Here is a 27,983-nt window from a genome sequence, read left to right as displayed (position 1 = left end):
AAGTTCAACCTATCAAAATTCATGGCAGTGGGCTAAGAGTTGACTCGATGAAATCTTTAGAACTTTCTAAGTCAACTTAAAACTATAATTTCTAATTATTCATCTAAATAATCTTAGTCAGCTTACTTAGTGTTAAATAATTTCTAAGTTGATTAATTATTGCACCGTTGTTGAATTTTCCTATACCTCCCAGCAATTTCTAGAAGAAAAGGGATCCAATGAGATAATTAAATTAAATAAACTAGTTTTTAAGCAGCGATTAATTAATGGTAAAACAGTTAATTTTTTAAAATTAATTAACGTGATTTTAATGTCTTATTATTTTTGACGTCATCAATGCGAGAGTGCGTACCTGCTTCAACTGCCCGAGCACGGCCAATCGCGGATCGGATGCGTGTGGTCCCCGCGTCGCCACAGGAGCATTTGGATTCCCACGGGCCAGTCAGTTGCCGACGGAAGCGTGCCGTCACTGTCAGCCCAAGACGACAGTGCTATTTATCGACGGCCCGAGCCCGCGGCGATGGTCGGAGGGCGGAGCCAACGGCGGCGGCGATGAAATGCAAGAAGCACCCCTGCGAGCTGGGCGAGGGAGTCTGCGCCTCGTGCCTGCGGGAGCGCCTCCTCGCCCTCGCCAGGGAGCAGAGCGGAGGCGCCCGACGGAGGGCCGGGTTCTCCTCCTTCTCCCCCCAGCCGGCACCCGTCGCTTTCCCTCGCTCGGTCTCGCCTCGCGTCTCTGGCCGCCGCGACTTTCTGTTCTTCAGCACTCCCCAGGTGGGCCCCGCCTTCGGCGGCGAAGGGGAAGGCGGCCGAATCAGGAGATCCGGGAGGTTTTCTGTCCTCAGAACCCTGTTCGGGGATCGCAGATCCAAGAAGCCGGAGCGCGAGGGCTCCGGCTCGGGCTCCGTGGTTCTCGGCGCTCGTCCGCCGGAGGAAGAAACAGCCGCAGATCTCGGCGGCGGAGGGGGGAGCGCCTCTCGGACACGGGAGGAGAGCGGGCCAGGTGGTGGAGCGGGGAATGTCGCCGGCCGCGGAGGGCAACAGGGCCGACGCGAGCGGGTACTCATCCGAGTCTTCGAACGGGCGGCAGCGCCCGAACTCGACGCCCATGCGGAGGACCGTCACGAGCAGCCGCCACCATCACCGCCGCCACCACGACCACCACCAAACTGAATTGGGGAGCGTGTCGGGTTTCGCCGTCTTCTTAAGCCCGTTGAAGAGGGCCGGCACCACCGCACCGCGTACTCAGGTAGCAGGACCGCACAGCCCAGCGAAATCCGTCCACCGACATCGTCACGCCTGCGCCGGAGGCGACGCCTCCGGACTCGGTTCGTGTCCATCTAGAAACTTCGCCAATTTAGGGCGATTCATATGACGATTTTGCCCCTCCCATGTAGTTTATATTTCTCCTGCACCCAAGGGAGGAAAGGCCTTTAAACGTTTAGTCACATTTTGGGTGAGAAAATTGAAGATCTCTCGTGTTGTATAGAATAAAAGATTGATTAATAAATACATATTACAGATTTTTATTTTACAAACTTGTCATAAAATTTGTTTTTTTTAAAATCTAATTCCATCATCATCTTCAAATTATTTTGGATTAAAATAAAATTTTATTATTGCGATTGCAAGAGCTAGTTTCGATTACTTACTAATGCAAAGTGAGTGTTGTCGATTGGATGAGCCGGAATTGCTGCAGTGGATTCTTCACGATCGGAGTGCTGAAGAACTGGAAAAGTGAGCGGGCGTTGAGTCTCCTTCCAGCGGTCCCTGAAGCAATAGACAAGGCTAAGAATGTTCTCTCATAAATAAACTCAGTCCAAAATACACATGCAATATGATGAAACCTTGAGTTTCTATCTCGGCAACTTCTCCAATTCACAAAGGAAAGACTACAAGAATCGTATTGCAACAACATGACTACGTGATGGTTTAGACTCAAATCTGGGAAATGGAAGAATTCGACCAAAATCTACACCAATTGTCATATAAGAGAAGAGGTGGAGTGGCTGCAGCAGCAACAACAGCTATGGGAAGATTTAAAGAAGATTTAGGCATCATATATGCTACGAAGCCTTTTCACCATCTTTCTGTTTCTTGCTCACGCAGAAATTCCCAGAAAGTCCACCTGGAAAACGAAAAGAATAAGTGGAATTTTAGCATCAGATAAAAAGGACTAGTTAACAATTATGCCGACGACCATGACGAAATAATAGAAATTGCGTCGACGAAACCAAAATGAAGAACAAAAACATAAAGAAAATTATCAGATCTAAGATGAAATGTACGTTGAATCCAAGAGGGTCAAAAAATACTTGAAATGTATCTATATGAGAACTAGAATCATAAATGCATTCCAGCAAAAGCATATTCAAGGAAAACACATAAATTAGCGAATTAATACCTGATGGATGCACAACCAGAACATGAACGAACTTAGTCAAATATGGAGTGGTACCTTGCAACCAACATTATGATGGTTCACCCAGATATGCGTCTATTCTGCAAGATCCAAAACACATTACTCCAGAAGTTAAACAGAAAAACCATAAGGTAATATTGACAATGTATGTCTTTTATCTGACATATACTTCATAGCATGATTGTACATGCTAATTGAGATCAGCAATTGATACCAATACAGTGTTGGCACGGTCTCATGCCAAGACAGTTTCGGTCATACTGATCAAGACAATATCTATCTGAGATGGTAGAGTCTAGAACCAGCCAAGACAAGAACATTTATTTCTCATGACCCATAGAAGTATTTAATCTAAAATAGAGTCTGAAATCTGAATTTGTTTGATTAATTTCACTAAATTAGACTTTCAAGTTAGTTAAAATTCTATTTGCTCAATCAGTTAATCCCTCCTAATTTTTCCTCTTTCTGTTTGACAACACCTTCCTATGAATCTAAATAAGAATTTTGAGTGAACAAGTGAAAGAAGGGTAAGTTTTTACAAACAGAAGAAAAATGTTATTTCAATGTAAGACTGTACAGGATAAAGCATTTTCTCTCGTCTTGTGCCGATAGAGAATTAAGGCTAGTAATCCTTCCTAAAAGGATTTCTTTCTTTTGTGCCATATATTTGCTCTGTCGGTCGTGAGGAAATAAAATACCATGAAAAACAAAGGGAGAGGAAGCACAAATTGAAGAATCAACAACAAAGAATAACATCAGAGTAAAAAATAAATATCAAGATAGATATCTGTGCCTATTCCAGTACAATAGTGTCAGTCCAACTCCAACTCTTAGTAGTTAATTGCATATGCAGAAATCAATTCTAATATTAAATGTGCTAGATACATTAATATTAAATGTGCTAGATGCATTGCTTAATCTAGATCTAAAATTGTGAGATTTATCTAATTAGGATGGTAAAAAAACCAAACCTGCCAAAGTCAGTCCCAAGTCCGGTTGAAAACAGTCAAGAGTTGCATGTTAGGTTGCCAGCCAACGTGGACTTATAGACAAATATTCAATTAATGAATCCATCAAACTATTATGTTAATGCTAGAATGTTTCGTCAAGAACGTGTTGTAGGGTCCGACTGTAACGTCTTGGCAAGGACAACTACATCTCCATGAGAACTCGGGTGTAATATTAAATATGCAAAAGTTCTCACACTATAGGTTGAGTAAAAATAAATATTATAAAAATCTAATTGTCTAAGATTTGAAACATAGAATATAAGAATACTCACTGGTAAAACAATAAAAATAGTAGATACGATGATTAAGAGAAAAATTAATATGTTGTGTGTACAAGAGATAAAATGGGTAAGAAAGAAGGCAAAGAAGATAGAGAATTCGAGGTTAAGTTATGGTATATAAGGAGTAAAATAAAAAATGAAGTAGGTATTGTTGTCAATAATTCGTTAAAAGATGAAGTAGTAGGAGTAGTTAAAAGACGGATAGGATTATAACTCTCAAGATAGTGATAATGAAAAAAAATATTAATGTAATTAGTATATATGCACCTCAAGTAGGATTAGATGAACACACCAAATCTATATTTTGGAATGACCTAGATGAGGTATTACAAAACATTCCGTCAGTCGAAATGATTTTAATAGAAAGAGATCTAAATGAGCATAGAGGAGTGAAAATTTAGGAATATAATATGGTGCATAAGTTATGGGTTTGAAACAAGAAATGAAGAAGGAAAAACTATATTAGATTTTATAATAGCAAGTGATTTTATATTAACTAATACGTTTTTAAAAAAGAGAAGAACACTTTGTCACATTCAAAAGTGAAAATAATAAATCGTAAATTGACCTTTTTATGATTAGGAAGAATGATAGAAAGATTTGTAAAGATTGCAAAATCATCCCTGGAGAAAACTTAACTACCCAATATAGATTAATAGTGTTGGATATACTCCTCAAGCATAATATCAATAGAAGAAAAATATACACGACTCCTAGAATTAAATGATGAAAATTAAAAAATGAGAAACAAAATATATTTAAGAAGAGGATAGGAGTACAAGTATTGGGAGAAATATACGATGACTCGAATATGACATGAGATAAGATAATATCAAAGTTGAAAATAGTAACCAAGAGTATACTCGGTGAGTCAAAAGAATATGGACTGCCAAATAAAGAATCTTAGTGGTGGAATGAGAAAAACAAGAAAAAGTAAAAGAAAAATGAACAACCTATAAGGTATTATATACTTGTAAGAATGAGAAAATTTTAAAAAAATATACAGAGATAAAAAAACAGTGAATGAAGTTAAAAATGAAACTTTTGAAATATTTATATCGAAAATTTAATACAAAAGAAAGGAAAAGAAACATTTACAGAATAGCTAAAGTGAGAAAAAGGAAGACAAGAAATCTTATTCAAATAAGATGTATTAAAGATAAATGTAATAGAGAACTAATAAATGATAAAGAAATAAATGAGCGATGGAAGAGGTGCTTTCATTAACTTTTTAATGAAAGTTTAAGTCACCCACTTAATTTAGGTAATTTAAGTAGGTCAAATGAGTATAGAAATTTAAATTTTTATCATAAAATTAAGTAGAACAAGCTTTAAATGAGATGTAAAATGAAAAAGCAGTTGACCAGATGATGTTCCAATAGAGGTATGGAAGTGTCTAGAGAAACAAAATATTGAATGACTTACAAAGTTATTTACCCTGATATTAAAAACTAAAAAAATATTCAATCAGTGGACGGTAAATACTCTAATTCTCTTATATAAGAACAAATGAGATATACAAAATTGTGCAAACTATAGGGTATTAAACTAATGAGTCATACTATGAAACTTTGGAAAAGAGTAATAAAAAAAGACTAAGAAAGGAGATCACGAGATGACCAAAAATCAATTTAGATTTATGCTTAGATGGTCGACAATAAAAGTTATACATCTTTTCAGACAACTAATTGAAAAGTATCGGGAACAAAAGCAAAACTTTTATATGATATTCGTCGACTTAGAAAAAACTTATGATAAAGTTTTAAGGAAAATTATATGAAGAATTCTAGAAAAGAGAAGTGTTAACATAGCATATACTGAACTAATTAAGAATATGTATGATAATGTAATGAAAAGAATGAAAATTTCAGGTTGATTAACCAAAGCATTCCCTATAAAGATAAAGTTACATTAAGAATCAACTCTAAGTTCCTATCTTTTTGCATTAATCATAGACGAACTCACTGGTCACATTCAATATATGGTATCACAATGCATGTTATTTGCGGATGATATTGTTTTGACGGATTAGACATGTGGAGAAGTAAATGTTAAACTCAAATCTTAACGAGAAACACTAGAAGTGAAAGGTTTTAGACTTAGTAAAGTAAAGGCAGAATATATGAAATTTAAATTTAGTAATACTAAACGTAATGAGATAATTGTTAAAGATAAAAGATATGAGTTATTTATAACTGAGAGTTTTAAATATTTAGGATCATTTCTATAAAAGAATGGAGAGATTGAGAGTGATTTATTACATAGAATACAAACAGGATGGTTGAAATGGAGGAGAACGTCAGATGTGCTTTGTGATCGTAAAGCACTTCTAAGACTTAAAGGAAAGTATTACAAAATGACGATTAAACCTGCTATGTTATATGGAGTTAAATATTGGACTAAAATTCAAGCACATGAGCAAAAGATGAAAGTTACAGAGATGGGGATATTAAAATAGATGTGTGGGCACACAAAGATAGACAAGATAAGAAATGAAAATATTAGAGAGAAAGACGGGGTTGTACCTATTGAAGGAAAACTTAAAGAGACGTTTAAGATTATATGGGCAAGTACGTTGACGACCAATAGATGCTCCAATTAGACGATATGAAACTATGACAGATGTATACATCAAATGAGGAAAAAGGAAGATAAAAAAAAACTTGGTTAGCAATAATAAAATAAGAAAAAATTTATTTAAATATAAATGATGATATAGTAAGAGATAGAATCAAATGACGTAGAAGAATCCATATACTCAACCCCGCCTAGTGGAATAAGACTTGGTTGTTGTTGTAGGATGGAAGAAAAACCTATGCTCATCCAATCCCCAATTTATTTTGGTATTAGTAAATATAGTCATTAGTCTAGATCCTTGTTATATTTTGTAACTTCAGAACTAAAACTTTAAATTAATCATATTTTAATTGCTATAAATATGTATTTTGAGGTAAACAAATTAAGTGGAAGTAATTATAGAATTAAAACTTATCCCAACATGCTTTAAAGGGTGATGATTGTTAGCCAAGATGAACTGTACCACTCTATCTAGAGGCTGAAACTGCTGCACACTGAAAGATATTTTGATCCTTGCTTTGTAGCAATTGTGAGCACTGGAAACTATTGAGATAAATGGCTAAGTCAACCACCATATAACGATAAAGACGGCCTGAAGTGCATCCACATAATAGGATGACTTTTCATTGTTATAATAACTTTCTTTTTTGCATTTCACCATTACGAACATTTTGTCCAAATTCACCTTATTATTTTTTGGACAATCATGAGTTTCAATTTTTTCCAAAGGTCAAATCTCACCAAGCCAAACCAGAATAGAGAAGAATCTGTGTACAAGCTGCATGTTTGCTTAATGTCCCACTCAGATTGCTAAAGATGCAGAAACTCAGAGACTAACAGTTTAACATCCAGTCATGTCTTGTAGGCCTGCAATCAGATGAAAATTAGCTTGAGCTACTTGAATAAATTTCTCAGACTTGAATCATTACGCCTGGTACTAAGTGACAATGAAACTACGAACTGTAGTACCATGTAGGTCCCTGGCTTATTTAGAAGCAGAAATAATTTATGACACATCCAGCAATAACAAATTAAAGTCGCATGATTTATTACCTCTCCACAAAGAATAGCACATGAAAAAAAGAAAAGAAGGAGATCTACTCTAGATTTAGCTGCTACCTTGATAAATCATTGTACATACATTGATGTCATATAACTAAAACTTGCGTAACCAAAACTTTCAGTTCATTCCTATTGAAAGAGCAAAAAGTGCAAAATTTCATTAGTTATATTTTCTTTGCAGATCAAAGTAATGAGAAACAGCAGCCTCAGTGTTAATACCTATTCTGATCGATCATTTTCTGATGCTTTCATGTAACAAAAATCCAAAGGAATTTACTACAGAAGACAATGATGAAGTTGTAAGTGACAAATACTACTCTACCAGAATACTTCGATTTTAGAGTTCAGAACCAAACCAAAAAGATCACTACTTTGAAACTAAGTAAATTCTGTAATAGAATATCCAAAGAAAAATTAAGCAATTCACAAGCAATAAACAAAAAATAGAGATTATTATCACAATAAAACAAGATTAATCAATATGTCATAAAAGCAAACATAAAGCACAACTTGCCCAAGTGAGATAACTGACATGTTAACTTATTAGGCATAACCATTGGCTCGAAATGCTTCAAATGAACATTAAATAGTTCACTCATCTATGCTTATAAATTCCCTTTATTAGCCCAGACTCTCAATGATTGACTAAATAAATGTCATAGTTAACACTTGAAAGCAAACATAAAGTACAATACCCAAATGAGATATCTAGCATGTTAACTCATTAGATCTAACCATTGGCTCAAAAGGCTTCAAGCAAATAATAAATAATTTACTCATCTATGCATATAAATACCATTTATAAGCCCAAGATCTCCGTGATTAACTAAATAAATGTGTCACAGTCAACACTTGATGTCCCTTTCAAGATCCAAGCTCCAATTCATAACTTAAAATCATCTTTATTCAGTGGCATGTGAGCCCAATGGTAATGTTATAATAAAACCACTCTTTGTGAAGACCTCATTATGTCAATGAATTGGATCCACTCCAATACCATAGTGTCACAATTCATCCAATGAGAGAATTGACCCATAAAATTGTTAGGCCCAACCAATGCGCAAGTTAATAATAGTTCACTTACCTAAATCTATAAATCCCTTAATGAAGCTCACGTCCATGTGCGACTAAACTAGGATGTTACATTATGCTTCTTTACTAATGGCTTACTTCATGAAATTCAGTTTTTTACCTTGGACATGTGAAGGAAGATTTTATGGTGTATAATCACTCACTCTTAATAGAGAGAGGATCCACATAAGCCTTTGGAATTTAGAACTCCAGTTGTCTTCAAAAGGACAGCTTTGTATAGAAAAACAATGTTCAGCTGTCGTTGGCATGCCCTCCTATTGTAGCAAGAAACTGAGGAAATAAAACAAAAAAAAAATGAGGTGACATTCACAGTGAATGACAGCAATTCACTTCAATGTAGCAGCTGTTAAATAAGGCATCCATACACAGTTCGTGAAAGAAACAATGAGGCAAGTCAAGGCACCATACTGGCTTCCAAAATTGACAAGTGGAAACTATCAATCTGCATCCTAGAGAAACGACACCCAATAATAAAACAATAAAGTGATCTAGATTGATAGTCAAACTGGTATGGTTTCCACCAAGCCAAAATGCCTACATCATCTATCATGCTTAGTTTAATATGCATAAGATACATAAATGGTGAAGCTGAATATACCTTGGAGGTTCAAGAGCAAGTCCATATATAGGTGTTTCACATATTGGCAGGCATGATCAGAATAAATAATTGAATGCTGGTCGATTCAAAAAATAAGCAAGTATGTTTTCATACAGATTAGAAAAATAGCTGAAAGTACAATTACCATTTTATAGATGAACATTCTCTCACCTATCATCACTTAAATTTACTCCTTGCAATCAATACTAGGGATGATCTTTTGGAGTAGACTCAATTTTCCAGTTGACTGTGAACAACCATTACCAGAAAAATATTGTAGCTCATTTTCCAGCAATGAATGTGCATCAGCAAAAGCCTGTACATATCAGTGTCAATATAGCACCTCAATCATTATGGTCCTATGTAAATTAAATTTGATTTGTTTTGTGTCTGATCCCAGTTAACCAAAACCCAAATTAACCCAAACATTCAATTCCATGCATCTTAATAATTTATTTGACTAAATTACACTAAATCACATGTATCTTCTGTAGATAGCACGCATCTTGAAAATGCAGTAGCATCACCTATTTCTGAAAATCCTTTTTTTGCATGAAATAAATTTATTTAATTTTTTCTCCTATGAATATTTTCTAGCAACTCCAATCTCATTGATTTTACTGGTGAGATAAACAGATACTTAGATTTTTCTTTTTGGAATGTCTGATCCAGATAACCTGATCTGAACAACATGATAAACATAGTGAGCAGGTGTATTGTGTCACCAAGATTTAATTTGATCACTTCTTTCGTCTGGCAATTCATTCATATTTTGACATGGTTTTGTCAGTTATGAAGTTATGAACCACATGAGTTTGTGGATATTGCATGTGGTTTCATCAGAATCCACTGTACTATCGGTGTAAGACCCGTGCAATAAATGGTAGAATTGTACTGACCTTAATACATTGATGTATACGAAAGCAGTTTCTTCCCACATTATTAGTTGGGTAAAGAGGATCATCAATATGGAGTGGGTCTATGCTGCAAATTTGTTGATAGATATGGAACTTAGTAAAAGCCATCTAGAATTCTGATGATAAGAAACAAAATAAATCCACTAACCTAAGTCCTCTTTCCCTGTTCAGATAAATTCCACTTCCTTGGATCAAAACTCTCATTTGACGAGGATCAAATATATATCTGCAATTGAAAACCCGCAAAAAAAAAGAAGAAGAAGAAGAAGAAGAAATCTAATCAGGTACCCAATCAACAAAACCAGATATTCACTGAAATCATACAGTAGAATGGCCATGTATAATGAATTTCTGATAAATCTTTAACTACAATAAACATGAAGAACATTTACTTACCCAAAAAAGTAAAGAAAGTCCATCAAAAGGCCACCAAGGTTCTACAAAAGCCACAAATGATACAAGTGATATCTGAAATCTTTTGATATAGAAAATGTTTACCATGGTTAACAAGGGTACTATATCTAAGAAAAAATGATAGAATCATTTAACAAAAAGGACTAACCACCTAAAAGCAAACAGGTCTCCATCTAAGGAATATCAATTGGAACCTTAAAGCAGAGAAATTATAATTTTTTGCTAGTCAAGCTCCAAAGAGGTGTGACATGATTTTTAAGTGACAGAAGTTTAAAAAAAAAAGAAAGGCTAGCAAAGGATAAGAAGAGGTTCAAGTGAATAAAGACATTAAAGTTAATTAATAACACCTTTTCATCAATCCAATACATGAAACCAGTAACTCACATTGGATTCTCAACTGACTTAGAGCTATGCTTGATGTTCAATGTGAGTTTTTGAAATAGTGCACCAAACCAGTATACATCATGTTTTTGTAAAATATATCATTTTCTGTCCAGCATAAGTAAAATAAGGATAAAACAAGCACTAAATATGAAAAGCATCATTCAATCTTATATTTCTAGAACTAGTCACTCCAGAAAAAAAAACATCAGCTAGCAATTACCTACCCCGATAGGAAATACCAGCACAAATAGCAGTTCTTAATAAAATAAACATAATTGTATAACAGTGCAAGAACATTGTACATGATATTGAATGACTGGTAAGTTCATTTGTTTCAGTGATGGAAAAAAATAAAGATAATTAAAGAAAAATTAAGGTGGAAATCAAAACATCCAGAAACTAGGTGAAATCTTCTCGAGAAGAATGCACAGTTTGATCAAAATTTTGAAAGAAAAATTAACAGAATATCATCAAAAGATAAAACCCACAAAAAACTAACAAATGGAATTTTGTGAAGAAGGAAATAGATTTCCCAAATTTCTTGCAATTGAGTTCTAGGTACATGTTCAAATATCAAAGTCTCAGTATATAAAAAGAATTTCAGAAATTTACATAAACAGAAATTTGGCCAATGCTGGTCCCACTCCCATAAAAAAAGGTGGAGTTATGTTAATCTCTAGAAACCAGTATTAAACAATGCCCAAATTGCTCTAGTTGTAGGGTTAGGTTATCGCTTACTACCTGTTTGGAATAAGGACATAGCTTCTTGTTGTTACTGTTGTTGTGAACCTAGGATGAGTAGACTTTAACTATATCTCACTAATCCAGAAAAAAGGTACTATCACTTTCTTCCCAAAAGAACTTTGTCTTTTCACTGTGGTCCAAGTACACCAAAAAAGATAAAAGAGACAACAAGAAAAGCTATGAAAGGAATTCTTTCAAAAAAAAAAATTAAAAATACTCAAGAAAACTGTGATAGAATTGAAAAGAGAGAAATTCAGATACATGTACAGCAATAACAAATACTGATATTGAGGGAAATGACAAATAAAAGTTTAAATAAAGACAAGATACACATATTGTGTATATCATATTTTGACCAAAAAAGACATATTAAGCATATCATAGTTACACAATTACATTTACTAATAGAGAAGCAATCAATCAAAACTTTCTTTTAACAAAACTGTGAGTGCTTACTTGGTTATTAGGACGTCCAGCATGGTGTTCATGCTGAAGAAAACGTATAAGAAGCAAGATCTGCACATAGCCAAACAGACATTTTAATAAATATAATCTTCTGGACAAACCAAATGTCCGTAATATAAGATTATATATGCCAGTATTAGATCAGTAACAATTCCAGTCTAAATATGAAACAAAGTTTTATCAACGACACAAGTTTCATGCCAACGTCAAACTATGACAGCTTTAGTTTAAAAAATACAAGAAAAAGAATACAGCAAGCCATAGGAAAGATGAATATGCATTTTGATATCAGAGAAACAAAAGCATAGGAAAATATGCCCACGTATTAAAGTTCGGTCAATCTAGTCAAAATCAAGATTCTTCCAGAAGCTCATAGGAAATGTTGATTTAATGCAAGCAGATGAGTCCATAAGCGATGCATATCATCATCTATCTTGACAACATATGCATATTTTCACCAATCTTGATCAGATGTTCAACTCAACAACGATCCTTAACGTATCTGAGAATTATGTTACTTAAACCATTATAAAACTACTTGACCGACTCTTGTCAACATTATATCAGAATCTCAAGTATATATTTCTGCTAAATTAAATCTGTAGTGAATTTTTTTTAAGAAAAAAAATGCAATTAATATTCCACATTAATCATTACAAAAGTATACTATTTAAATGCAACAAAGAGCCCTTCACCTCCTACAACATTATTTTAGTTACTAGCTAAGACCATATTTGATCATGATGGTGTGTCCATGACTCTAGTCTACTGGATTAGTCTATTCTAGATATGTCATATGTTAAATTCTCTAGTTTATCAAGGAAGTGTTCTTGTTTATAAATCTCATTGGATTAAATTTAACATATCATTTAACTTCATAAAACATTGCTATTACATCATTAGCATTATGCATTAGTCACTACAATAAAGATAATTCATTATGATTGTGTTGTAGCCTTCAAAAGCGCAGCTATATTATTCCCTTCAATAACTTCTCCTTTGAATGCAGCTGTCACCTTAAAACAAATTTTGGCTCATTTTGTCACTAATACTAAACTCATAATAGAGAAAGGAATTTCATTGCCATTCCATCTGAATTCTGAGCTACTAGGATTTCTGTAGGAAATTAGCTGTATGACAAGCCAAGCAAGAGAGTAGAATAGCCTACCAAACAGTATGAACTTAGACCACCAGAATAAGAACGATCCAAACTCCTATCAGCCAAGAATTTCTTAAGTACTAGAGCCAGTGGTACAGCAGCAGGAAATTGTTGGGTGAGTTCTCTAACCTGAACGTAACAATTTAACAAGTCAAAGTAAGGATCCAATATAAATTTTGTATTAACTAAAAGGGAAAGATGCAATGTCTCTTATCATCCATCATTTCAAAGTCCAACAACTAAGGGTCTGGCATAAACTACAGGAGAATTCTGTGTGAGGGAGCTTATGAAAGGATGATGTGATAAATAACGCTTAATGAACATAAAAAAGCATGATGGGCATATGACTGGTATTGCGGATTTGCGGGTTTAAGAATTCATTGATGGATAATGTTTGATGACTAACTGCAGATGGGGATTTATAATGTTTAGTAATATGGCCTGTAACTTTGTAACATAGTTCACAAAATCAATATTTATATCACAGTAGCAAGGCCAAAAACCTCATATGATCAGTAGGATTTGTGAATCAATATCAGGATCAAATTTATTACTCAAACTGCATTTAAGAAGATATTAAAAATCTTTAAAAATATATAAATCAAGCTTGATTGTCAACATATTTAAAATATCCTCCGGTAAAGATAATTAAATGAATTCACGATAACCACAATTCAGGGTTGTAAAATTTATTCATAAGAGTCAATTTCCAACATACTTTCAAAAGCGTATGTAGGCAGTATGTGGAGGACTCATTGCAAAGCACATATGCAATATAGGGAGGTACAGATAAAAGCCTATGCGGTCAGTGTATCTAAAACTAATCATCACTTGTAAAACAAGTGTTTAAACTAACACTTACAAATTATAAACTATTAAATATGGTAAGATGGAGTTTTAATTAAATTTGGTTGAAATTAAGCTTGTTAGAATGAACCGTGGTTTGAAATCTCATACCGTGCTAGGCGAAATAGTCGAAACATACTGTTCCAATAAATCACCGAAACTCGATACCACTCGGCACCAAAGTTCAAAAATCTCAAGTCATGTCGTACGTTCAATCTTTGACTGGAAAGATATTATTCCAGTACCATTCCAACACTCCAATGCATGGTGTCGGTGATATATTAGAGCTCGAAGGAGGAAAAAGATAAAACAAAGTAAAGAGACATTGTTTGTGCCGAGTGGTATCGAGTTTTAATAATTTACCAGAATTATATATATTTAGACCATTTCGTCCTATATGGTGCAAGATTTGAAATCATGTTCGACGCAGATGATGTCCCCCTCCTATGCTTCATTTCCTTCCTTCTTCAACTTCAATCCATTATCGGCACCATGTATTGAAACATCAGCACGATACTGAAACAGTATCGTTCCAATCAAATACTAGAACTTTGGCACTGCTCAAAATTTTAAATCTTGGAAAGAACCAAATAAGATTTTTTTAATTACACATGCAAACCATATTTGCCATATGCATTCACCTTCAAAATCTATCTACACATTGCATGTGCGACCAAACCAAAGGCATTTTAGATCCATAATTTCTCTACTCACAGAAGACATAGAATCTATCTACTAATTCTACCCACTCAGTGCATCAACCACTTGATTCTATCGCCACAAGACCAAATGTATGCTGCACAAATTTTAAGACATCATGGTTTAAAAATATACATTTCATGAAGATTTCTCCATACAAATAAAAGGATCCTACCTCAATTGAACAACTTACAATGCAACACCAGTTGTCCAGTCAATGATCATGCAACCACTCTAAGATCCATCGACGCAAATAACACTTAATCATTAAAAACCATGAATTAATCAACACAATTACTAACCTATATTAGCAAGAAGCACACTAACACTATTATCAATGTGCCTCACACAAACCACATTGTTTTCTCCACAGGTGCGGTGCAATTACTTGAACAGAATTGCTACACTAGGGTCAGTATTGTAAATAGCCATAGGCGGTGGCAAGGCGGTCAAGGACCGCCTATCGGCTCGACGCCTGCCAGCTTGACCACCTAGGCAGTGCCTAGGCGATTGAATTTTTTTAATTATTTTTATACATAATATTATAAAGAGTCATCCTTCTTTATAATGTTATGCATAAATAAGCTTCATACAATATAATATAATTTATATAAGATACAAATAAATATATAAATACAATTAATAAGATAATTAATAAAAAGTCATCACCATATTAATACCAAAAAAGTAATATCATTACTTTTACCTATCCGATGTACCAATATAGTTACGATATTTTTTAATATAAAATATATTAATTAAAAATAAAAAATAATCTTAATATTAAAAAAATAAAATGTTTATAATGTTTTAAATATATTTATATATTAAATTAATAGGATAATTTTATTATATTTTAATTAAGTCTATTTAAGTTATCCCAAACATAGCTAGGAGTTGATTAAAATTATTAATCTAAAATTTTTCGATTAAACGCTAAGTTAAAAACCTAACTCTTACCACTATTTCAACTTCAGAAGCGTCGTCGGGACCGCATGACGCATCCAGATGTGTCTTTGGGCCTGAATGACTCATCCAGGCCTGTTGCCGAGCTCGAATGACGCGTCCGAGCTCATTGTCGGGCTCGAGTGACACGTCCGAACGCCTCAATGGCAGCGACAGTGGCGGCAATGGCAGTTCCAGACGCAGAAGGAGGTGAGTTGTTTAAAGGGGGATTTTTTAACCTACATTGATTTTGACCGCCTAAAGCACCGCCTAAGACAAAGGCGATACGGTTGATGTCCGCCTCCCGCGTAGACGGTGCCTAGGTTGTCATCTCAGCCGCCATTTAGAACACTGACTAGGGTTAAGGAGGTTGCTAGTGTCCGACTAATGGAAATGGAGGGAAGGGGTTGACAATGATGATTTGCGTTGAATGTAGAAGTGAGACGGTAGATGATGGGGAAAAAGTGAAGATTGAGGATGGAGATTGTCACCTAAAAGTGGTGCAAAAGTGAGGATTGCTAGTGACCTGAGTCAAAACAATAACAGATTGGTTATCAACTTGTGAAGAATGGACGGCTACATTGGATGGACAACTAGTGCAAATAGAGGGAAAGGGTTCGCGAAGATAATAGGAGGTTACGGTGAATGGAGAAGTGTCAAACCAAGATGATGGAGGGAGAGTGAAGATTAAGGATAGAAATCATCAGCCAAAGATGACATAAAAGGGAGGATTACTAGAGAGAGGAAGAGGTGTGTATGTGTGTCGACTGCACCTAGTTATTAATAACAAAGACAATGTGTATGGGTGTGTAACTACACCTAGGTATTAATAACTCTAAATTAAGACATTAAAACCAAAACCCAAAAAGTTAACCTCATTATCCAAGGTTCAAAATCTCGAGTCATATCAATCATATCAGAGTTTTGAACTTTAACCAGAACAATATCATTTCAATATTGTGTCGATGTTTTGATGTATAGTGTTAATGGAGAATTAGACGGGGGAGGAGTAAAGAGACGAAAAAGGAGAAGAAGCAAAAATGGTATAATTTTGACATGGTATTATATGAAACACAGTTATAGCCAAGGATTGTAATCTCGAGCCGTTTCACTCGATACTGGAGAAATTTTTCATTCCGCCAGTGAACTAGCACCGGTCGGGATACCGTCTGAAGGCATCACACAAGTCCGGCGACGCCTCCACAGGCGTCGCGGGGGCCACGCATGCCCCGGTCGCGGTCACGAAATCTGATTTTTTTTTTAAACTTAGGTTGTAATAATCAACTCTTAGCTATAGTTGGGATAATTTGAATACGCTTAATTAAAGCCTCGTAAAATTATCCTATTATTTTTTAAATATATTTTTTTATTTTTAAATATTTAGATTATTTTTTTATTTTTAGTTAATATATTTTATATTTTAAAATACCGAACTATACCAGCATGACACAATATGGTACCGAAACTGTATCGTTCCGGTCTGGAATCGAAACCTCAGCACAGCTCGATATTTTAAATCTTGGTTATAGCTATGGTTTAATCAAATTCACCACCATCAACCCAATTCAACATTAGTCATCCAAAAAACCTCCAAATTCAATACGGTTCGAGCATACTTCTGACTCAAGCACAAGCCTAACACCGGTAAAACCCAAATTGAGCCTAACTCTAAATCAACCCTAAATAAGCCCCAAAGCTAGAAAAATAAGAAGAAATTAACCCCTCTATTCATGTCGATAACACATAAGAAGTACCATTGTTGTCAGGTTCTTCATAGCAGAAACAACCAATATCTATAGAAAAACAGGTCAGTCTAGTCTGGGCAGTGGCACTACTTTGCTAATTATCCATTCAATCAGATGGATTAACAAATATTAAAAAATAAAATGAACAAAAATGGAACTGATTGACCAGTTTGAGTCACACTGATTCGAGTGTTTTTCACCAATTACTGACTGGGAATTAATTGGTTGAGTTACTATTTATCAAACAGACTTTGTCAGGGACATTAAATAAACGGCATATGCACCAATTTTAAGTGAAACCATCTGAATAAGCCAGTCAAGGCCAGTAAAAAAATTTACAAATCAAATAGTGCAAATGACAGTTGCAAGAATCCAATTTATCAACCATGATAAGGTAAAGAATCAAATAGTTGATTCCAACTAGGATGTGCAATCCACAACAGTAAGGAAGGCCGTTATCTGTTGTAACAAGAAAAACTACATAAGTTTAGCGTCCTGTAGTAAACTAAAATTCATGGATCAGGCTTGATTAGCATGGATATTGGTGAACATTTTAGCATTTTGCATGCATGGAATAAATTCATAATAAACTAACAAAATTAACCATATCATGAACAAACAGATGAAATTAGCCAGATAATCAATTTCTTTTGTGGCAATAAGTGAGAATCTAAATCTATGGCAAAAAGTACAAAAAAAAACAGATTACCAGTTCAGAAGTTTGAAGTCCAGTATGTGATGATGATTTGAAGCTAATATCAAGATGAATTGATTTTGCATCAACGCTATCATTTCTTGTCCTCTTTGAATGTATGTGGCAAGAGCTACAGTCTGAACTAGACAGATCGGGATCAGGAATTTCACTTTCTCTCTGATGTATCTGAGTTGAATGTGTATCTGGTATATGCACTATGGAAGAGCTCTCTCTTGAAATATCAGAATCAGTAGGAACTTCAGCTACAAGTTTGATAACAGGTATCTGTACATGAACAGCCTTAAATGAGGACAGCGACACAAATGATAGCATATTATGCAAAGAGATAATTTTACCGCAGTGTTTTCTATGGTTTTTAATGAATCATTTCTAACCCACTCCTGATTTGCTAGGTACCTAGCTGCATGCTGGAAGAAAACATAACAATCTATTAATATCATGCCTCATCAAATAATATATCATACTCGAATCTACTCCAGCATGTAGTCAATTTTAGAAATCCACCACATGAATAGTCACAGGATTGCATGAACAGTCAAGGGTTCCAAGAAAACAGTATTCAGAGAGATGAAAAATAGTCTCAACAGATTTCAGCAATTAAGGAGGCGGGCTAATCAGAAAGACTAACTAATATTGTCTGTCTATCATTATCAATATATTAAGCAAAAAATTTAAAACTATGTTTGTAGTATTGCTTACAAACCAACACAAGTGAAAAAAGTTACAAGTCAAACAAAAAGAAAAATAATAATAATATGATTTTCAACAAACATATCATCCTCAACAGATAATTAGGCAGTATGGAGCAGTATGCCTCTTATTCTTTGAAAGCTAAAAATATGGAACAGATTAATTAGTGCTTTCCTCGAAGTGACAGGCTCATGCCGCAAATGGATGGACCGTTGAAAGTCCTTTAACAAATGGGTGAAAACATTTACAAGATCAAACCTATATTATGATGTTTCAGTTAGCTTTAATGTTACAAAAATTATGCCTTGTTATGGAGAAGATGAAAATGCAAGCCCAAGGATAAATTCTTTCCAACCCGACGGAGAATAATGCAGGAGCTGCCGGTGCGACTTTCCAACTTTTAACCATCCAATAGTTAATCCTTCCAATCACTCAACTCTTTGATCTATTCAATCATAGAGTTCCAACACCACAACTAGAACAACCCCTTGGACAGCAAGCCCAAACTACTTCACGATAGTCAAACAATGGAAAGAGACACCGTAGGAAATATGTTATATGCAAACATCCAAGCATGCCTATTTGGGTATTTGGAAATTTTTATTCGAGTGATATGGGTGATTGGGTTGCATGGTCACAATCTTTATTAGATATTTCTCATTTTCGTGTTCTCTAAATTGTCTATGTTTACAAAAGTCTCATTGTAAACCTTTCGGATCATACTGGATTAAATAAATGAAACAGCTAATGCTTTATTTTTAAGCTACATTTTGAAAATTAATTTCTCCATGTCTTTTGAGTAAGGTGGATTATTTCTCAGTCTCTGAAGGTGGATTTCTTCATAGTTGTTATCCTTTCTCTCTTACTCTCTTGTTGGTTAATTCCTCAAAACTTTGGTGTGGCCGAGCACTTGAGCTATCTATGGTAATGTTGATTACTAGTTTATCATTCAACTTCCTCCATCCACAGGCAAGTTGAGATGGAAAATATCAGAATTTTATATAGGTATACCGTATGAATAACTTTAAGTGTGCAAGGAAAAAATTACAACTTAGATTTAAACCACATAGCAAGCATACCTATGGGGGCATGCTTCAAAAAAAATAGAAAACAACATTTTCTTCATCTTGCATAGCAAAGATGAATAACAATCACGATGAGCAAAGAAGAGAAAAATTAAAAACTACAACCTATCACCAAGTACACGAAATTAGCCCTCGAAAGGAAATTGAATTACTTTGTGATTGAATCCTTCTGTAAATCAACTAAAATTATATGTATATATTGCTCATAGGTCTTCAAATCATTCTAGAATTAAAGGTCAAGTATGAGAATTTTTTTTCACAGTAGGACTAGCTAAGAATCGTAGTAAAAAAGTTAAGAAAAATAAAGCCATAACTGGTGTAAATCAATGAAGCAATCAGATTACCTGAAGGCATGTTTCCTTGATACCATTACGACCTTCTAAGATTCCAGCTTCTTTAATAGGCTCCTGATATTAAAGTCCATCTTTTAAATTCTACATAAAACCTCTTTCACACTAAAATGACAACAATCACTACATTTTATATGAAAGTCTCACCAAATTTCGCACTGGAGGAAGAGATACAACAAGATCTACATCGCTAGTAGGCAGAGCTAAACCAGTGGCATTAGATCCAAATATATTTGTCCTAGACCGGGGCCAAAGGACTTGAAGGGAGCGTGTTACCTTTTTGACAGCCCAATTAACATGCGGCTTTTTAATCAGATTCTCAGCAGCAACCTATGCCATATCATTAGTGATGAAAAACAATTAGCAATACAAATTGCAAAGAGAGAGCATCTTCAATGAATTCACATGATGATTAAATCAGTTAAAAGATGTTTGCTCTTGTAAATCTTATGCAATACAAGCCCCAATCTAAGTCCCCAAAAATATATTAATGATATTATGTTCATTGAATACAGCACAATAAGAATATTAATGTCAACTAGTAAACCAAGAAATGATACTGCAAAGGATGAAACAAGTAACGCATGCACTATCACAAACTAGACAACATTACAACAGTAAAGAAAAAGTGACAGGACAGAAAACTGAGACAAATTGAGATAAACTTTAATGAACAAACCTGCTTGCAAAAACAATCAATTTCCTCATGGAGTGTGCGCATCGCAGATAGAGATGTTCTAATAGATGAACAATTTGTTGAATCTGGAGGTTGCAAAGGTAGAGCTAAATCAGGCTGCAAAGTCATTTTTAAAAAATGCAATGAAGTCAACACACATGAAGAAATACAACCAGTAAAAATTGAAATGATGCATCCACTTACATGTTCCTGATCAAAAGCAAGCTGAGGAATTGTGATTAAATGATCAGTCAACAATGGCCCATGAAACGATGGAACCATCCGATTGTTTGCAATGCCTTTGTTTCCCCATGAAGGCCAAACAACTTCAACACCATCAAAACATTGTTGTATTTCCTCGGAAGTACTTTCATCAGAATACCAATTTCGGACACCCCAATGTCTAGGACTTGAGCTTCCAGACCTAACACTTGGGAAGCCTCGCTTCCTAGATTCTCCTACCGGAGAAGGTGGAGGAGGTTGAGGAACTCGTGGAACACAAAGAACCACAGGAGATGGTGGCCTCTTGATTCGGGGAGCATCCCTCCTAGTACAAGGCCTGCATGCGCTTTTGTGTTCATAGCCAACCTTAAACTCCAATCTTGATCCTCTTCTCGACATGCTAGGAACAATAATGGGACGCAGCATTATTGGAAGTGTGTCCCCTTTCATTCCTTCAATTACACTGGGTGAGTTGTTGATGGATTTTGAGTTTTCTTCAGGGGTATCTAATAAAGATGGTGAGTTAGGCATCTTTCCAACCATATCATTTCCTGCAACAGTATAACTAACAGATTGATGTCCAGGCCCAACAGCATCAAACGATGAACAAAATGGAATAGCTGTTGGTGAGGCCAAACCATTTGTGTTGTATGAAGATATTCCAGGTGTTCCAACCATATCATCTATAGCTCTGTTAAGATCGGCCTCATGCCAGGCCCATGCACTATCCTCAGAACTATGAGATGCTGCACGAGAAAAACCTGATCCAACATGTTCAGCAGGATTCCAGTACATTAGTCCACCACCAAAAAACTTATTATAGTCCCTCGCAGATAGCATGTGCGTCTCCATTTCCTCCTCAGATTGCCAATAGCTTTCTGTATCCTCTGCCAAATCGGATATGCTTTTTTTATCACACATATCCATATCAGCAGAATTAATCCTATCGTTCTTACTAAAGCTACCTGTACTTTCAACTGGATTACTAGGATATCCGGTGCAAAAAGAAGACTGTAGCTTTGAGTTATATCCAGAGTCATAGCTCAAAGTTGCTGCTTGACCCAGTCGACTGTAACTTTTAACCATTGGAGGCCAGTCAAAACTCATTGGCAGAGTAAGAGATGGTAAGACCTGGCCTTGTCTGCCTTCAGAAGACGTCATCTTTGGCTGATCCCTCGGATATAAATAGGATTGGCGATGGTAAGCAGGCCATTCATGTCCAACATCCAAATGTAGCCTTTCTGTGGCAGCAGGAGCATGCGAACTCAAAGGTGAAAAGTTCTGGGGTGTTACAATTGGCCATTCATATGATTTAATTTCAACATGATTGATTTGGTTATACAGACAGCATGGTTTATTGTCATTTTTAATTACAGAACTGTCATCATTGGAACTTTTTTCTTGCTTGAATGGGACGACAAACTGTGAAGTTGTTCCACAAATATTTTTCACATCACTAGGTTGACTCTCAAGCCAATCATATGATTTGCCTTCCATCTGTTGCTCAGGCATAGGTAAATAGTACGTTTCTGACGCAGCAACATTTCCATTCTCTAAACATTTTTCAGATGAGTTGACAGAACCTGCATTTATTTCATCACAATTTACATTGCTTGTCAAACAGGACCCTGGCGAGATATGTAGAATCCTTTCAACTGTGGTAACAGACGGATCGCCCTGATAAAGATAATCTTTTCCTGGCTTGTCTAAATCTGGACGATGACCCTCCTCCAAAACACATTTTTGTGCAGTACTATGGAGGTCACAAGCTACTTTTGTGTACACTGCCTTCTCATCCTCTGCCACTAAAACTGATTCCTTAGAAGACTCACGAGAATCATATACTGGAGATGAACCAAAACTGACATCAAGACCATTCAGTAAGGGATTAACAACTGCAGGATTACTAAATTCATCTAATAAGCAAGTACTGCTTTCTTTTGTTTCAATTTCTGCAGCAAGAGATGAAAAATCAGTTCCCTTGCTCTCAAGTTGAGGAAGTTCATCATTTGTTGAGCTAGCAACTATACTTTTAGATTTTTTTCTTCTACTTTTCTTCTTGCTGTTACTGCTCTTGCATGGCCCTCCAATATTTCCCTACATGACAAAAAAAAGCCTGATTGGATTATTATGTCAAAAAACTCATAAACAAGAAAATAGGCTAAGGCAATTGCAGTATTATTAACCACCAATTGAATCTCAGGATCTTTCAGCAAAATATTAGTCAGATTAGCCTTTTGACTAGTTGTGTGCAATGGAATTTCCTCCTGGGAGCAAAGCCTAGTTTCACACTCATTGGAAAAACCAGCTCCACATCCATTGGCCTGAAAAGAAAACAACCCTACTACTATAAATTAGAAATGTCAAAAACTCATGGGAATGTTTAGAATGCTGAAGAAAAGGGCCAACAATACCAAGGAAGGTTCACATGATCCAGGATGGACGCTAGACACCTTCTGAGTAGAGCCTAGTTTACGAGAATTATGAGCTTTCTTCTTCCCTTTGAGACGACAGATTTTAGAATTTTCTCTACTTTTATTTGGGATACTTTTCAAGTTTGTATCTCCCAGAAGTTCAACATTCATGTAATTAGTGTAAATAACCATGAGGAGCCCGTGTAATTTCTTTGACATCTTATCCCAAATAGTCCCAGCAGATGACAATGTACTAAAAAAGATCAGCTTTTCTTCATATTCACTAAAATGATACACATAAAGAGAAGATATCTCCTGAACGATTAATATGCAGTTCAAATATTTGGCTAGAATTTGTGTTCTTGCAGAAGACATAACTGGAACGATGTCCATGCAAAAATCAAGCCTCCTGCTAACAAGAGATTTCTGTGATCTCACCCAGGAAGGCATAGGACCATATCTTAACTGAAATTCACCATCAAGTTTACACAACTGAAATTCATTCTTCAAGGCAAGTTCCGACTCCAAGGTTATCTCATTTACCTGAAAACATAGACCAATAAGAAAGTTATTGCCCGCAAAAGCATGCTTTTTGGTGACATATCAAGAAGACTTAGCTAATAAGTTGTCATCAACTAGTCCAAGAAAATTCAAAACCACTCTAAATATTAAAAGACCGTCAAATATTTCAACTTTCAAATAGACAGACACCTTAGCCATATAAAACCCAATTTGGTAATCACTGCATAAATCTCCTCCATCACAATCTCACAATATTCATTCAAGTATGAAAAGTAATAGTTCTATGGCCAGTATATAGCCATAAAATGTTCTCTAGCCAAGAAAAGTGAAGAGAATAAGAAATCAAACAATGATCGCTTCAAGGGTTGTGCATGCCAACTAGCCAAGTTGGTAAGGGCTCTGGAAGTTGTTACTAAAGTCTTTGCGTTTGAAATCTACCTTCATCAAATGTGAATGTTTGAAAGTTCTCATAGTTATCTTTTCAAAAAAAAAAAAAATTAAAACACTAGGGCAAGGATCATCAACCAAAAGGATGCCCAAGTTTAAAATCCATACCCAACTGAGCAAAAACTCATCCAGAAACTTTCTGAATACCACAGAGTCAAGACAATTGAACACAGTTCACGACTCAAATGTTGATCACAGTAAGCAAAAAAGAAAAATATAAAAGTTAAATCATGAGCAATGAATTCCAGGATGGTGCTAATTCTTCTTTTTGCCACTAAATAATTTCGCTTGTCCTTGTGAGAAAATGTGAAGAAAAAAACATGATAGGCCATTGTCTATGTCCTTGTGACTTCCATTATCATGAATGGATTCACTTGTATCGGACATAATGGAGATGTGGCAAGTGGAACTGTATTAAACTAGATACAAGTTGATAGACAATCTTGTTTAACTTGTAAAAATGTTTACAATCTCAGAAATGCTGCACTTGAATGTTTTCTCATAAGCACACTGCAATGACATTTTGTACAAAAGCAGAAGCTGCATCAAGATTCAGCATAGCAGCACAGATATTGGCAGGGAAACATGTTGCATATTGGGTTATTGCATTTAGAATAGCAACATTTATACTGCAATTTCTTATCAAAGAAGGCTAGACTAACAAGTTTTTTAATTGTTTCTTTTTTTGCCCATTAAGACAGATAATGGAATTTCTAAAGATTGTTTCCTGAAAATTAAACAGTGGAATGAGAAAGGAATCATCAGTGACACTCTATGAACTGTTAAAGGGAAATGATTGGAGATAATTGCTTATTGTAAGTAAGATCAAAGGCTTGAGTTCAGGCAATAAAAAAAAATGTTTCAAAGGTATGAAAACAGTGCCAACAAGTTAGATTGTATATGAAAGAAATTGAGAAAATTACACTCATTGTTCAATGCAAACCACTAATACCACCATCTCATCTCATACCACTGTAAAGCCTATGGACCAAGGCAAAGAAAGTCACTGAGAGTAATGAAAGAGTAATGACTACAAGGAGATTCTTAAACGAATGTGTTTAATTTAGGGAAAGGAAGATATTCTATTGCATTGTAAGGGATTATTACATATATAGGACTTCTTTAAAAATCTTAAATCTAAAACTACAAATGTGGAACTAAACATAATACCCATTGTTATGGATCAAAATGTAAATACTTTAATATTAGGGACTTTACTATTTTCATTAATTAGCATTATAGATAGGTAGTATAGGGGACTACTGAGAGCTATAATCTATTTTTTCCCCTGTAACAACATGGTATCACAGCCCTAATTTTTCCCTCCTGTCTCTTTCTATAAAGCTTACTTGCTCAGAGGGATATATTAACATCTCTCAGCGATGAAAGTTTATCTTGAGGAGTCTAACATGTTAGGGACCAAAAGTGGGCACTCCTATACATCTTATGTCACATTAGTACCAAGAAGGGGGAACCATTAACTAAAAGATTGGTAGGAAAACTGAACTACCTTATAATAGTTACAAGACTTAACATCTCATTTATAATCAATTTGACTAATCAGCTCAAAAGATCACATGTCATAATTATTAAGAAGTGGCCCTAGAAATTCTGCAGAACCTCAAGAATGCTCCCAGAAAATGTTTTTTTTTTCACAATCAAGGTCACATTTATATTGTTGACCAATTCAATTACTTGAGAAAACATTTTCAAATAAGGTGACCATCGTAGAAAGACAGAAATTTTATCAGCAGTGAAGATGGTAAGGGATTCATTTCTATAAATTTGTTTGACTATTGTGATCTAGAGGATCACATGGATAACTCGAAACGAAACAAAATTTCAAGTAATTCATTAACTTAATCAGCAAATTCACAGATTTACTGTCAAAAATGGTTTTGAATTAGTTGGAACAAACTATAAATTTTGTTGACCAAGGTGATGATACCTAATCTGCAGATTTGCTAGAAAACAATTGTCCATATTCATGGGTATACATTATACTCAATCTGATGAAAGCTTGTTTAAACGAACCAAGCTTAACTATTTTCAAACTTGTTCATTTTCTTATCAAACTTGTTCGAGTTTATTTATTAAAAATCTTATTAAGCTCGAGCCAAGTTCAAACTTTTTAGCAAGCTCAGCTAACAATATTATTGTCCTTATAATTTAGGTATAGCATCGATATGATATATGAAACTTATACTATTAAGATAATATAAACAATTTAAGAATGTAAAAAAATTATTATATTTTTATGCATTTGAATAAAAAATAAGAAATAGATTTATAATTATGTTTTACACAAGTTGATAAATAAGTATATTCATAAATTGTTTATGGCTTTCTTCATGAACACTAACGAATAAACTAGTATTCAAGCTTGTTTGTTTTATATATTTTTCCTATTGAATGAACATTAACGAACACTTACCAAACCGAACACTAAGGTTGTTCGTGGATGTCTAGTTCATTTATAGCCTAATTCTCATTTTACTCTGACATAGAAGAATATTAGCTTAATTTGATTTTTTTTTTTTTTTTTTTTGCATGGATCCATATCAAGCCATGATAAATGAAAACAAAAAAGCATGCTTAAGGACAAATAATTTCAGTCTCTCGATGGTTGAGTAATAAGATATGATTATCTCGGGGAATGTCTAACCACCAGAATCGGACTGAAGTGATTCAATGAACAATTCAAGAAAACGTGTACCAGATATTTTGCTGCCTTCCCAAGGAAAGCCTCAATGATCTTCTTCCTCCCTCCAGGATCTAACCTCGCCCACCAATCCACGCACCCTTTCCTCCTCCAGAGGGCGTTTGCGGCCAGACCAGCAGCCAAGGTCTTCCCCTTAGCAGCCTTTCCACCCTTGAGCTTCTTGCCCCCTTCAGAGCTAACCCAAGACAACCGCAAGGCCACCTCAAACCGGTTCGCTACGAACGACTCTATGCTATAATACCCTTTGTCCTTCAACCAAGGAAGCTCCAGCCACTTCGCCGCCAAATCTTTTACCTCTCCTCTGAGAAACCTTCCTCCCGAAATCGCATCCATCACCGCCACAAAGCGGTCAACGTCTGCAACAAGGTCCTCGGACACCGTGACCGTGTCGAGGAAGGTAGCGTCCTCAGAAGAAGCAAAGAGGAGGAGAGACGCAGCGACATCCGTCTCGGCGGTGTCTATGGCAGCTGCTCGGGAGAGTAGGCCATGAGATCGGCGGAAGCAGAGAGAGGGGAGGGAGGGAGAGGGCAGATCGGGGAGGAGGAAGAAGAAGCCATGCCCATGGCTGCGGAGGCGCGCGACCATTTGTAGGAGGAGACGGACGAAGTCATGGTCGACGAAAGTGAGGGCAGCCTGGCGGTCGTCGCCGGAGAGGGCCGAGAACCACCGGAGGACGGCGGTGCGCGGGCTAGGGTTAGGCTTGGAGGCCTTGGAGAAGGCGGCGTGGTAGAGGGCGATGTGAGCAGTGAGAGAGTCCAGCAACTGCTGCGATTTCATTCCCAT

At 35.6% G+C, this 27,983-nt stretch overlaps 1 protein-coding gene and 1 pseudogene across 11 annotated transcripts; one reads left to right on the top strand and one right to left on the bottom strand.

Moving 5' to 3' along the window:
• The first annotated feature begins 429 nt into the window (after nucleotides 1–429).
• Nucleotides 430–1,462, top strand: LOC141846789 (uncharacterized; annotated as a pseudogene).
• LOC141846788 (uncharacterized) lies at nucleotides 1,325–27,983 on the bottom strand. 11 transcript variants are annotated; one of them, XM_074734845.1, is made up of 21 exons: nucleotides 27,195–27,983; nucleotides 23,510–24,052; nucleotides 23,282–23,419; nucleotides 21,078–23,192; nucleotides 20,877–20,990; nucleotides 20,345–20,527; nucleotides 20,192–20,254; nucleotides 18,408–18,479; nucleotides 18,067–18,336; nucleotides 13,132–13,251; nucleotides 11,955–12,014; nucleotides 10,353–10,393; nucleotides 10,105–10,182; nucleotides 9,939–10,023; nucleotides 8,807–9,355; nucleotides 8,542–8,711; nucleotides 7,029–7,154; nucleotides 2,402–2,499; nucleotides 1,845–2,125; nucleotides 1,650–1,767; nucleotides 1,325–1,406 (listed from the first exon to the last, which is right to left on the bottom strand). In XM_074734845.1, the coding sequence occupies exons 1-15, from the start codon at nucleotides 27,981–27,983 to the stop codon at nucleotides 9,227–9,229; spliced, it is 4,800 nt and encodes a 1,599-aa protein (XP_074590946.1). In that variant the 3' UTR covers nucleotides 1,325–1,406; nucleotides 1,650–1,767; nucleotides 1,845–2,125; nucleotides 2,402–2,499; nucleotides 7,029–7,154; nucleotides 8,542–8,711; nucleotides 8,807–9,226. The 11 variants fall into 11 exon arrangements, with proteins under 11 accessions (XP_074590946.1, XP_074590948.1, XP_074590943.1 ...); XM_074734847.1 differs by lacking the exons at nucleotides 1,325–1,406; nucleotides 1,650–1,767; nucleotides 1,845–2,125 and adding an exon at nucleotides 2,265–2,323; XM_074734842.1 differs by lacking the exons at nucleotides 1,325–1,406; nucleotides 1,650–1,767; nucleotides 1,845–2,125; nucleotides 2,402–2,499 and having other exon boundaries at nucleotides 6,896–7,154; nucleotides 8,807–8,890; nucleotides 9,040–9,355.

Source organism: Curcuma longa, chromosome 15 (assembly GCF_044706935.1).
Source record: "Curcuma longa cultivar G26 ecotype Majalengka, Jawa Barat chromosome 15, ITB_CL_G26_1.1, whole genome shotgun sequence".
In the NCBI taxonomy this organism is placed as follows: Eukaryota; Viridiplantae; Streptophyta; class Magnoliopsida; order Zingiberales; family Zingiberaceae; genus Curcuma; species Curcuma longa.
Note: the sequence above shows the minus strand (reverse complement) of the source record. Positions and strands in the feature narration are given on the sequence as shown.

Coding starts and splice junctions, on each gene's coding strand:
- LOC141846788 (XM_074734845.1), bottom strand. CDS start 27,983: ATGGGAATGAAATCGCAGCAGTTGCTGGACTCTCTCACTGCTCACATC. Junction 20,528..20,876: donor TTGATTGTTTTTGCAAGCAG/GTTTGTTCATTA, acceptor GATATGGCATAG/GTTGCTGCTGAGAATCTGAT. Junction 10,183..10,352: donor GACTTTCTTTACTTTTTTGG/GTAAGTAAATGT, acceptor TTTCAATTGCAG/ATATATATTTGATCCTCGTC.